Here is a 14,001-nt window from a genome sequence, read left to right on the forward strand (position 1 = left end):
TCACAGAATGTGTCTGATTCCCTGCTAGATCTCCAGCAGCAGATTCATAAGATGTCAGATCCAGCTCCAGCTTTCGGAGCTGCCCTCTGGAACTGGTTGACCTCCTCTTAGTGAAAATATTTCCTTACCATAGTCATCATTGTGATGGCGATCCTTTTATTTGGACCTTGTATAATTAATTGTATTTCTCACTTCATTACATCCTGATTAGAAGCTATCAACCTTCAGATGGTGATGGAAGGGGTACCCAATGTAATGTATCAAAGCCCACTCGACCGTCCCATGAGCGGAGACCTAACTGCTTTCCCCTAACGATGGAAGGAGTCAGAGCAGTCATCACCCCTTTCCCTGCAGTTGGAGTCTCCAACTTTAGAAGGGAGGATTGAGGCTGAATAATAACTCAGGTAGTCAGTGTAGGAGCATGGGCTTTGATGCAATCTTTGATATGCCTATTGATTAACATTTGTGGCTTAAGGGCTCAGGGGAGTAACATCCCCACAGGCCTCGCTTACTATAGGGACTGTACCTACACCCAGGTGGACATTAATCCTTAACCCCTGTGACTCAATTTACGGGAAGAAAAGGGCAAAGGGACCATGAGACTTATGGGAAATTTCCACCCCTAAACCCCCTGTTGGACAAGGACTGATATAGGTAATTGGGCAAGGCCAATGAGAGAAAACCACATCTTTCTGTACCCCACATTGGTACCCCCCCATCTTTAAGGGATAAAAATCCCTATAGGACAATAGAGAGCAGGGGCTCTTCTTCCCTGCTTCCAGCAGTCCTGGGAGCTATTTGCTTTCCTGTAATAAAAACTTTGCTTGGTTGCAAAAAAGAAAGACGAAAGAAAGAAAGAAAGAAAGAAAGAAAGAAAGAAAGAAAGAAAGAAAGAAAGAAAGAAGGAAATAAAGTTTCTTTAAATAGAAACACACATAACAAGATTTTGGATTGATTGCTTGATGAAAATAAGATTGGGGGCTTGTAGAAACCTATCTGTGTATTTTTGCTAGAAGCAAATAAGAATCCATGAATTCACTGTTCACTGTGACTTTATAAAGGCTAATTACTATAGCTAATAAGGATAGTGTAGATAGATAGATAGATAGATAGATAGATAGATAGATAGATAGATAGATAATTAAATATGAGCATTAGAGAAAGGTAAGCTGTTTCTCAAATCAGTAGATGTGATTTATAAGATGAAGTTGTTCCAGATATGTGACTTTGGACAAGTCATTATCTCTTTCTATAATTCAGTCTCTTATATACAAACTGGGTGAATGATCCATGAAACCACTCAATTTCAACTATAGCACCACAGATAATTTATTTCCTAATTTTATTACATATGTGTTTTAGATCTAGAGAACAAATTATTGCTGTAACAGTAATTTGTATAACACATTCCAGTTTCCCTGTACCCCCTTTGCCCATTTAATGCTCTATTCCTTTACTTTTCATTGTTGCAGGACATCTTGTCATCCCCAAAATGACATCCATGGAGAATGATACAGAAGTAACTGACTTCATCCTTCTGGGACTTTCAGATGCCCCAGAACTGCAGGTCCCATTCTTTATAATGTTTGTCCTCATCTACCTCATCACTCTAATTGGAAATCTGGGCATGATTATGTTGATTCTGTTGGACTCTCATCTTCACACTCCTATGTACTTTTTCCTCAGTAATCTCTCTCTAGTAGACTTTGGATACTCCTCAGCTGTCACGCCTAAAGTGATGGCTGAGCTCCTTAGAGGAGACAAAGTCATCTCTTACAATGCATGTGCTGCTCAGATGTTCTTTTTTACAGTCTTTGCCACTGTGGAAAGTTACCTCTTGGCATCAATGGCCTATGACCGCTATGCAGCAGTGTGCAAACCCCTGCACTATACCACCACCATGACGGCAAGTGTGTGTGTGTGTCTTGCCATAGGCTCTTATGCTTGTGGTATTCTGAATGCCTCTGTAAATGTTGGAGATACCTTCGGTCTCTCTTTCTGTAGGTCCAATGTGGTTCATCACTTTTTCTGTGATGTTCCAGCAGTCATGGTTCTTTCTTGCTCAGATAAACACATCGGTGAGTTGGTTCTTATTTATATTAGTAGCTTCCATGTGTTTTTTGCTCTCATGGTTATCTTTGTTTCCTACCTGTTCATATTTATCTCCATTTTGAAGATGCAATCATCTCAGGGACACCAAAAGGCTTTGTCCACCTGTGCTTCCCACCTCACTGCTGTCTCCATCTTCTATGGAACAGTCATCTTCATGTACTTACAGCCCAGCTCCAGCCATTCCATGGACACGGACAAAATAGCCTCTGTGTTCTATACTATGGTCATTCCGATGCTGAACCCTGTGGTCTACAGCCTGAGGAACAAGGAGGTGAAAACTGCATTCAAGAAGATAGTTGAAAAAGCAAAATTGTCTCTAGGGTTAACCCTTTAATAATGTCAGATCCACAAAAAGTTAGTTTCATCTCTTTAAGATGTTCTTTGCTCAGTGACTCACATGTTAAGGCCCACACTGTGCTTACCTTCCTGAGGGGTTATCCCTGCATTATGCAATGTCATATGTCTAGTAGAAATTAAATGAGATAACAGTTATCATTCGTCTTTCTACCACATGTCAATGCAAATATACATGTGAAGCAAGAGCATATGCAAGCCCAGGGTTAGAAGGTGCTTTCATGTGTCCCATGTATGCACATGCAAACAGGAGTAGGAAATTTGTTAAAGAAGTAAATGGAATATAGCTCATTTTTGGGGAAAAAAGAATTTAAAATAATTGTGGTATAATCTTATTTATTGCTTTAATGGAAAATCTCTTATTCTTAAATTGAGGAAAAATGTGATAGTTTAAAAAAATGTAAGGGCTTTTAGGCAAATTTTCCCAGAGCTACATAATTATAATTTTTAAAATGAATTAATACATCCGTCTTTCCTGAGTTACTTGGTATAAACACATTCACCATGAAACATGTTATCATGTAACATGGTAATTTTCAAAAAGCAAAAAAAAAAAAAAAAAGAGTATATAAAAGAAGTGAGACAATAAAGGAATTTTCTGATTTATCAATATATGACTACCAATAATTTGTGTTTTGTAAAAAGAATGCACTGAGAATAGTAATTTTATGTTTTTTCAGAGTTCCTGTCATGGTGCAGCCACAAGCTATGGTGTAGGTTGAAGATGTGGTTTGGATCTGGCATTGCTGTGGCTGTGGCATAGGCTGGCAGCTACAGCTCTGATTAGATCCCTAGCCTGGGAACCTCCATACGCTACAGGTGTAGCCCTAAAAAAGACAAGAAGACAAAAGAAAGCAATTTTATGTTTTTATTTCTGTAAATACTTTTCAATGGTTATTGCTACTCATTCATTGATAATTTAGTTGAACTATAAAATTTCTATCAGTTTCCCACTTATTCACTCCACGTTGTTTACACTGATTTCCTTACTACTCCTTGACATTTTCAAGCATGTCTCAGGGCCTTTGCACTTGCTGTTCCCTGTACCTGGAATGTTCCTTCACTCTCTTTATTTTTCTGTTTAAATATTACCCTACCATAAAGGTATTCCTTGGTCGCCCTTATAAAAAGTAAAATATATGCTCTCCATTGACATTTTCTTCTCACCCTGTTCCATGCTGCACATAAACCTCTATCAACTATACATTGTTTGCATATATATATATATGTATCTTCAAATGAGATCATAAATTCCATATGAGAAGTAATTTCTTCTGCTTTGTTCTTAACTCTGTCCTCAGTCCCTAAATGAATTGCTTGATCATAGGAAAGTTAAATATATACTTTTTAAATGAACAAATGAAAGAAAGAAGATTTTAGTTATGTCAATATATAAGTTCAGTTATATAAATATATTAAATATTTGAATCATGGATATTATAATTCATTCATGAAATAAATCTACATAGAATTAGAGAACATTTCAAGAGACGCAACTGATGTTCTCTTTCGTTGAAATATTTTTGTATACATTCTCACTTGGCACTTTTACTTTATTTTTATTTTTTATTTTAATTTTAATTTTTTGTCTTTCATCTTATTTTTTTAGGGCTGCATCCACAGCGTATGGAGGCTCCCAGGTAGGGGTCTAATCGGAGTTGTTGCTGTGGGCCTACGCCAGAGCCACAGCAATGCAAGATCTGAGCTGCGTCTGCAACCTACACCACAGCTCATGGCAATGCCAGATCCTTTAACCCACTGAGCGAGGCCAGGGATTGAGCCTGCAATCTCATGGTTCCTAGTCAGATTCATTTCTGCTGCGCCATGACAGAAACTCCTTATTTTACTTTATTTTTAATTTTTTAATTAGTCAATTTACAATGCTTTGTTGATTTCTGCTGTACAGCAAAGGGACACAGTTATATATATACACACATATACTCATACATACACATACATGCATACATTTACATTTATATATGTAATATATATATATATACACGTATATTTATTTATATATATATATACACATTCTTTTTCTCACATTATCCTCTATCACGTTCCATCACAAGTGATTGGATATAGTTCCCTGTGCTACACAGCAGGATCTCATTGCTTATCTACTCCAGATGTAATAGTTTGCATCTACTAACCTTAAACTCCCATTCCATCCCACTCCCTCCCCTTCCCCCTCCCCCTTGGCAACCACAGGTCTGTTCTCCATGTCCACGAACTTGTTTCTTTTCTGTAGATATGTTCATTTGTTCGATATATTAGATTCCAGATGTACTCACTTGGTGTTTTAATTCCCACTTTTGGGTGCCATGATTATCTGGAAGTTTTGTCATCATTCCTTAGGAATGATGCCTCATTGACTAAGTAGCACACTAAAAAGATTCTATTTAGTAAGTCAGAAAAATAAAGTATGAAACTATTTTAAAGCTTAATATCTGATTCTGTTTGGAAAATTACTTCATACACACTGGTAATTCAGTTCATTCCAGTGATTCCAAGTATACATAATGTAAACATAATAATCCTTATCAATAATAAACACTCTACATTTAATATCCTAGTTGAATAATGTTTATTATTGACCCTCAGGGGAACTCAATTCTATAATAAAGCTACCCATAGGAATTTGCATTGGTATTCTCTTTTCTGCCTCTGCATACTTAGAGGTTTTCATGTGCTCAGTATTTGTAAGATTATGTTTGGATATACTACGATTGTCATACTGACACTAGTGAGGGCAGAGTGTTGTAATCCAAATATTCCCTCTGACTCTAAGTCTATGTTGATAAAGATGCATCTTCTATTGGAACCATTTAAAAATTTTAATAAAAGCTTTTAGAATTTTTTAGAATTATAGAAGAGGAGCAAAGATACTGTAAGAGTCCCCACATACTCCTACCCCAGTTTACCCTAAAGTTATCATCTTATATGACCTTAGTACATGTGTCAATACAAAGAATCTAACATTCACACATTGTTCTTAACTGTATCCCATACTTTATTTGGATTTCACTGATTTTTCCTCTAACATCCTTTTTCTGGACCAGGATCTTTTACTTGGTAACATGTAGGGAAATAAAAATGGTTACGGTTTTATGCTATTGTTTTGGGTGGTGTTTTACGAGCAGCATATAACAGATATAGACTCTATTAAGTTGAAGGAGAAAGCCAGGGGATAAGGAGACAAATGAAGGCTAAGCAGTTATGTCTGAGAAAGAAATGTGGATGTGATGACTAACATTCGACCTACTATTAGCAATTCAGAGGAAACCTTCAGATTATTGAGGAAATGTTATTGGCAAGAAAGCTATGAGCTTACATTTTAAAAATCTTCAGATGACCAAATTAGAACGACTCTAGAAACTCAAAATTTCAAGTGTGAAATTAATCTACAAAAGTTGATTAGTCCTCTAAGAGATCATATGCCCAACAGGCACTTAAACTCCTTGCTGTGGCCATCAACTTCACATAAAAACATTACATAAAACAGTGCTCAATATAGTCCCACTTGTTCCAGGGAAAAACCTTTGCCCCTAGCATTGAAAAATCCCATCTTAATTAAATGCTTGCCAATTTGACACTAATTCAGTATTCCATATTTTTCACCCTGTAAAACTTACTATTATCACATCTGTAAACCTCTGCTAACATCCAAGTAAATGAGAGATGGTTTCCTCTGCTGGAAAAATAAAAAGAAACCAGACTCTGTTAATATTTTCTCAGATTTCATTTTGTCTTCAACACTCTTTAGAAATTGTCATAAGGAATAATGGGTAAGAAAAAACAACATGCGACAGGTAGACCAGCGACCAAGAAAATCAATGGAAAAAGGAATTCTCCCTAGAGATAAAAATCAAAGTCTCATAATGAAGTATCTCCCATCACCAAGGCTGAGAAGCCTTGATGATGTTAATTCAGCAGAATTTCAAAACTGACCAGTGCATTTCCATTCTTCTCTTTCATAGAAGGGAATTCTCTTTTTCAAATTACTTTTACCATACTCTAACATCATACACTGAATGTGAAAGTAGGATGAGCTTATCACAGAGCCACATTTGGACTGAATGGAGAGGACTATTATGATGAGATCTGGTGTGTTCAGGGTGGTGTGGCCATAGACTGGAGAGGACCATTAAACCTCTTCAATATCCTGGATGTTGAGCTTTCACGGGTATTTGTTGGGATTTAAGTTGTCTCCCTAAGGGAGGTGGATAATATGGTGTGTGTGTGTGTGTGTGTGTGTGTGTGTGTGTGTGTGTGTAAAAGTAAAATGGATATTTGATATGCATTAGCAAGACAATCGAAGATAATTTTTTTCATTGAAGTATAGTTGGTTTACAGTAATGCGCCAACTTCTGTACAGCATAGTGACCCAGTCATGTATGTATATGCATAAATATGCATACATATATTCTTTTTCTCATACTATATTCCATCATGTTCTATAATAAGAGATTGGATTTAGTTCCCTGTGCTGTATAGCAGGACTTCATTGCTTATCCATTCTAAGTGTAATAGTTTCCATCTACAAAACCTAAACTCTCTGCCCATCCCACTTGCTCCCCTCTCCCTCTTGGCAACCACACGTTTTTTCTCTATGTCTGTGAGTCTGTTTCTGTTTTATAGGTAGGTTCATTTGTGCCATATTTTAGATTCCATATGTAAGCAATATCATATGGTATTTGTCTTTCTCTTTCTGACTTCATTTAGTATGAGAATCTCTAGTTGCAGCCGTGTTGCTACAAATGTCATTCTTTTTTATGGCTGAGTAGTATTCCTTGATAGTTTTTGTCATGTGCCAAAATATTTTCTTTTTCCTCTTGGATGTATAACTACATGTAATTTCTCAGCCTTCATGCAATTAGTTGTGGTCATGTGATTGTATTCTTGACAATGAAATGTATGACTTATGTCCTACTTCCAAGTCTGGCCCTGCGACCCTCTGTTTAATCTCTTTCATTGTCATCAGCTGGATAGTAAATCTGTGCCAGAGGAGATAGCAGAGCCACTAAACAGAAAGAATGGGTGACTGTTCTACTGAATTTCTGTGGAACAACTAAATGAATAATATGAGAGGAAGAAGGACTTTGCTTGTACAACAGCTAATATTTATACCAACTAATGCAGATTTCTTGAAGAAAACCTAGATGCTCTTGGCAGAAAGTGGGAGGATATTGTGACAGGAAACACTGTGAAATATCTGCAACACAATTTAATTCCACAAATATTTATTCATTAATCTCCAATCATCTTCTAAAACATAACTAGGGGAAAAACCATTAATACAGGTTTTGCCAAAAAAAGGCCCATTCTAACCAAATTTTCTCTTCTAAGAAAACATGCTAAAATCTTCTGTGCTTATTACATATGCTTTATTCATGGGTTTGTGTATCCAGTGTTGCAAAGACATATGGTAGTGGAAATGCGAGCATATGAATAAGTCAAATATAATTAATAAGATTTATTACAAGCGGAGAACCAAAATAACTTCAGTCTCTTTTGGACAGCATCATTCAGATTATTATATATTTGGATCTGATATTTCCTTTTTTCCTGATAATAGACTTTTGAAGGAGAAATGGGGCTACATCAGTAATTTAGGTGCAGAATGGGCCTTAAAATGTGAGTTACTGTAGGTGAAAGATCTGAGAGGAATGAAACTGGCTCATTTGGAGCCTATGATTTTAAAAGATGAAGCCAATAGACAATTTTGCCTTCTCAACTACCTTCTTGAATGCATTTTTGACCTCTTTGTTCCTTAAACTATAGACCAGGGGGTTTAGCGTGGGGATGACCATGCCATAGAATACAGATGCAATTTTGTCTGTGTCTGTGGAATGTCTGGGACTGGCCTGTAAGTACATGAAGATAACTGTTCCGTAGAAGATGGAGACAGCAGTGAGGTGGGAAGCACAGGTTGACAAAGCCTTAAGGTATCCCTCTATTGAGTGCATCTTCAGGGTGGTGATAAATATGAACAGGTAGGAAACCAAGATAACCAGGAGAGCAAAGAAGATATTGAAGCTTGCCACAACAACAAGAATCAGCTCACTAATATGTCTATCAGAGCAAGAGAGGGCCATGACAGCTGGAATGTCACAGAAAAAGTGATGTACTAGATTGGACCTACAGAAAGAGAGACTGAAAGTATCCCTAACATGGATGGAGGCATTCAGAAAACCATAAACATAGGAGCCTATGGCCAGCCATGCACACACACCTGTCGTCATTGTGGTGGTATAATGGAGGGGTTTGCACACTGCTGCGAAGCGATCATAAGCCATTGATGCCAAAAGAAAATTTTCTACAGTGCCCAGGGCTACAAAAAAGAACATCTGAGCAGCACATGCATTGTAGGAGATAACCTTATCCCCTATAAGGAACCCAGCCATCACCTTGGGAGTGACAGCTGTAGAGTAACAAAAGTCCACCAAAGACAGATGACTAAGGAAAAAGTACATGGGAATATGGAGACGAGGGTCCATGAGAATCAAAACGATCATCCCCAGGTTTCCAACCACATTGATGAGGTAAATGAGAGTAAACATGATAAAGAGTGGAACCTGCAGTTCTGGGGCATTGGTGAGTCCTAGCAGGATAAATTCAGTCACTTCTGTATAGTTCTCCATGGATGTTGTTTGGGAATCAAAGCATGCCCTATAGCAATGAGAAATAAAGAAACAGAGTGATAAACAAAAATCAAATGGAGAGAAATTGAAAGAGATAGATAGCTAGATGAAGGATGGAGTGCATTATTTAATTATGGCAGTATTACAACTTCATTATAATTCAGGTAATGTAAGGGTTTGACAACAAAATTTAATGCATTCATTATAGAGTTATACATTGTTGAAACTGAAGGATCTTCATGGGTCTGAATTTTATAAACCTGTAAGTTGAAATGTGGAAAAATTAATGTCTTGATCAATATGTGTCATTTCAGTTCCCTGTGTCTAGGAAGTGCTAACCCTTCTATGTTGCTGTTGTGTCAGGAACTGCCTTATACCCTTTACACGTATATCCATTTATTTTTCTCAATAACTCTATAGGATCGAATAGTTACCCACATTTAACTAATGAAGCACAGAACGTGAGTAATGTGTTTAAGTTTACAAACTTATCACTGTCTAAGCCACGTTTTGTACATAGGAAGAGTTGTTCTTTGGTCCACTGGTCTTAACTAAATTTAAATAAAATTGAATTTAACTAAATTTATAATTACTCCTTGTCTCCACAGGTCCAAACTCAGTGTGTGGGGTTTCACAACTAAGTAGCTGAGACATATATGTGTAGTAGATCAAGTGAGATAACTGCAGCAGTAGGTCCATGTACAACCAGCAGAGTCAATTCTGAGGGTAAAACACAGCATTATGCATAAAGCTTGGGCTCTGGAAAGAGGTGGATATCAGTCCTACCATTTACTGCCCAAGAATTAGTCAGTCTAACCTAAGTACCTGATTCTGATTTTCTCCATATGTAACATGAAGTTTGTCCTGAGATCAACCTCAAGGTATTATTGTGAGAATTAAATGAAATAATACATTAAAAGCAATGAATAAAATGCTAGGTGTTTGGCATCATCTAAGTGTTAGTTGTGATATTATTTTTAGAATGGAATGATAACCTCTATGTTTGAGAAAGGTAGGTGATGAAAGTCAGGCGTTTGGATAGAAATGAGTTTTGAGTCTTGTAGCCTCTCTCTTCAGCTTCCTATTCCACCCACTCCACCCGCTGAAATTTTTGGTGCCCTCCCATGTTTCTCAGCCTGTTGATCCTCTTTCAGCATGAGTGGCTCTTCCACTCTTTCCATATGAGCCATTTGTTTGCTTATTATCTTTCTTACAATCTGCATTTTAGGATGAGTTGACCGTCTCCTTTCTTACCCTCATCCTTCCCTTCATTACTATCATCTCCTAGTTAAACAACAGAGATCAAGATTGAAAGCTCCTAGTTTGTTAGCTTTCTTTAGTCTGCAGGTCTATTTTGGTGGTGTGTTCCAAGGTTAAAAAATTTATATGAATGTCTTCTTGTATGGGAACAATGCTTTAAATCTTTTTTTTTTTTTTTTTTTTTTTTTTGCTGCATCCATGGAATGAGGACATTCCTGGACCAGGGATCAAACATGCATCACAGCAGTGACAATGCTGAATCCTTAACGACTAGGGCACCAGGGAAATGTGAAATTTTTTCTTATTTGAATTTAATGCCTCTGGAAGGACATCCATCATTTGCTGATTATTCTCTACTATCCTTCTTCTAATGCTTTCACATCTTCATTTTACAAGCCTAGGGCATTGGTAGTTAGTAGTGAGCATAACTATCTTCTCTTCTATGAGCCCAACCCTTGCAGTCATTGTTTTCCAATTGTTGACAATCATAACTGCCTATAGAGCATAGTATGTCTTACAAACAATATTAAGTGCTAAATGCATATATAATTTTATTTGTGTATGTATGCACATGTATATTTATCCATATGTTTATATATGTAAATATGTATGTATGCAGACACATATCTTTTCATTTAATCCTCAGTAATATTATAAGGTAGATATTATAATTATCATCATTTTCCCAATAAGAGAACAAAGGTTTGTGAAACTATATAAAGCTGTATAATTACACAGTTATTTTTTCAGTTTCTTCTAATTTTTATTTTTATTTATTGTTTAAAATTTTATTGGAATATAATTGACTTACCATGTATTAGTTTCAGGTATATAGCAAAGTGATTCAGTTATATATATGTTTATATGTACAGTTATACATATTTATATATATATATATCCATTCTTTTTTTCCATAGAGGTTATTACAAACTATTGAGGGATTTCCCTGTGCTATAAGTAGGTTCTTGTTAATTATCTATTTTATACAATTGTATGTTAATATGAGGGAGAATCGGGAGTCAAGATTAAAACCCAGCTGTGAGCAAATCAAAAGCTTGTGCTTTTAACCACTTCACCATCAGCATTTGTAAATGTACTATTTATAAAAACGGTGAGATTATGGGGAAAGGACTACAATGGAGTTAGAATTTTGCTAATTCAATTATAATACTGCTATGGTTTAAATAAGCGTTATCTTTCTAATTCTTCATAATGATTTTTATTTTTTACATTATAGCTGATTTACAGTGTTTAGTCAATTTTCTACTATACAGCAAGGTGACCAGGTCACCCATACATGTATACATTCTCTTTCTGATTTTTTTCTTTTTTTTTTCCTGTTGTTTTGTTTTTGCCTCCAGTGAGAGAGATACTAAGATGAAATTAACAGTTAATAACAGCATTACCTATCATTTCCCCTCTCCTTTTTTGCTATTTTTTTTTTTTTAGGAAAGAAGCATGATGATATTCCACAAGTATTGCTCAATTCCCTTTGTAAGGAAGTTTTGACATTTAAGCCCCAGCCTCAACTCACTGTTTTAGAAAAAATGTTCAAAATATCTATTTCTGTCCACAAATCTGCCCCACAGATGCTTGCATGAATTTCACTTCTCACTAAAGATGGCTATGAAATAGAAGCTTACCCTGCTGTTGGAAAAGAAGAGACAGTCAGTGCTGAAGAGTGGGTCTGAAATCAGACACGTAGTCATGGATACAGGCAGAGATCTCTGTCAGGTCCTGGTTAAAAGATTCCAAGACTCCAAGACAGGTAAAGAGGGAGGAAAGACACGAATACGGAGTTAGAAACTCAGGTAACAGTCCAGAATCCACCATGAATTCTGACTGTGTTCTTGGAGGAGACCCTTGTCTCCTCTTTATTTGAAAAATAAATAATAAAATTACCTCTTCCACGTATTTTACAGAATTGTGCCTGTACTTAGCAACTGAGGGAAGCTCTGTAAAACATCTTGCTGAGAGTTTATCATTTTAAAGTCAATCAATAACATAGCACATCTTCAGGGTGGATTGTTGTAAGCAGTTGTAAGTACAAAACAACTTGTACTTACGTGTGTGTTTACAGCTACTACACTCAGGTGAATAAATGATGGCCAAGGGGGCTCTCAGGACACAGCCTGGTCACCCTAAGATGATGTAACACCGTGTCCTATTGGGATTTTGGAGGCTAGCTCGTGGGAATCAGAAGGGAGTTACAGAAACAGAATTCTCTGAGGCACTTCCCCGTGAGGGCGTCCATAGATCTCATTCCACAGTCTTAGTGAAGAAGTGATTCAATTGTGGGATCTAACTGGAAATGTTGAGAGCGTACACATGGTTTTCTATGACTTGTTTCTTCCTAATTTTCTAACTAAAGTATCATGTACAAACAATTAATATCCACAATTTTCAGTGTATGATTCTAAGAGTTTGGTCAAATCAACTTGGTCATGTAACCACTACCAGCATCACAACAGAGAAAAGTTCTATTTACTAAACAAAAACCTTCAGATTTTTGTGCCAAGGGCAGGAGATGCTCAATGTCTTGAGCTCCAGCAGTCGAGTAGAGAATGAATTCAGCCTTCCTGCACTTTTTTTTTTTTTTTTGCTATTTCTTTGGGCCGCTCCCACAGCATATGGAGGTTCCCAGGCTAGGGGTCGAATCGGAGCTGTAGCCACCAGCCTACGCCAGAGCCACAGCAACGCGGGATCCGAGCCGCGTCTGCAACCTACACCACAGCTCATGGCAACGCCGGATCGTTAACCCACTGAGCAAGGGCAGGGACTGAACCTGCAACCTCGTGGTTCCTAGTCAGATTCGTTAACCACTGCGCCACGACGGGAACTCCCCTCCACCTTTTTGTCTTATTCAGGCCACAGTGAATTGGATGATGTCTGGCCATCTACTTCCCTCCATTCACCAAGTCATAACCCACTAAGCCACAGCGGAAACTCCCCCTCCTTTATTGTCTTGATGCTTTCCTTTGTGCTTTGTTGATTTTTTTTGTAGTGACATGCTGTGATTCCTTTCCCATTTTCTTTTCTGTGTCTTCCACTGCCACTTTCTTTGTGATTATCCTGGAGCTTATGGAAGACATCTTGTAGTCAAAACAGTTATTTTAAACTCAAAGGAACTTCCATCATATGCAAAACTGTATTCTTTTATTCCTCCCCTCCTCTTTAGGTTACTGATATCACAAATTATATATTTTTATATTTTGTGTCCTGTAATAATAGTTTTTTTAAAATAATGATTTTTATTTTTTCTATTATAGTTGGTTTACAGTGTTCTGTCAATTTTCTAATGTGCAGCAAAGCGACCCAGTCACACACATGTATGTACATTCTTTTTTTCCCATTATCCTCCATCATGCTCCATCACAAGTGACTAGATATAATTCCCAGTGTTATTCAGCAGGATCTCATTGGTTATCCACTCCAAATGCAATAGGTTACATCTATTAACCCTGGATTCCCTGTCCATCCCACTCTCCCATTGTAGTTATTTTAATCTGCTTATATTTTAAATTCTGTATTAGAATTCAAAGGGATTTATGCTCCTCAATGTCAGTACCGCAGAATTCTGTATTTGTCTCTGCATTTACCATTACTAGTGAGGTTTATATTTCCATATGCC

General features: G+C 37.0%; 2 protein-coding genes across 2 annotated transcripts; one reads left to right on the top strand and one right to left on the bottom strand.

Moving 5' to 3' along the window:
- The first annotated feature begins 1,492 nt into the window (after window positions 1-1,492).
- On the top strand, window positions 1,493-2,446 carry LOC100623017 (olfactory receptor 5B2-like). Its single transcript, XM_021085466.2, has one exon. It carries the CDS (start codon window positions 1,493-1,495, stop codon window positions 2,444-2,446), a length of 954 nt encoding a protein of 317 aa, XP_020941125.2.
- Window positions 2,447-8,165: 5,719 nt separating this feature from the next.
- LOC106509346 (olfactory receptor 5B3-like) lies at window positions 8,166-9,110 on the bottom strand. The gene has a single exon (XM_013994291.2). The coding sequence runs from the start codon at window positions 9,108-9,110 to the stop codon at window positions 8,166-8,168; it is 945 nt and encodes a 314-aa protein (XP_013849745.2).
- Window positions 9,111-14,001: the final 4,891 nt, after the last annotated feature.

This window comes from Sus scrofa, chromosome 2 (assembly GCF_054392235.1).
Source record: "Sus scrofa isolate SSC_HxYL_T2T_F1_AM1 chromosome 2, Sscrofa_HxYL_maternal_Yorkshire_Landrace_v2.0, whole genome shotgun sequence".
Lineage (NCBI taxonomy): Eukaryota > Metazoa > Chordata > Mammalia > Artiodactyla > Suidae > Sus > Sus scrofa.

What these genes read in the sequence shown, in the direction of transcription:
- LOC100623017 (XM_021085466.2), top strand. Translation starts at nt 1,493, where the DNA reads ATGACATCCATGGAGAATGATACAGAAGTAACTGACTTCATCCTTCTG.
- LOC106509346 (XM_013994291.2), bottom strand. Translation starts at nt 9,110, where the DNA reads ATGGAGAACTATACAGAAGTGACTGAATTTATCCTGCTAGGACTCACC.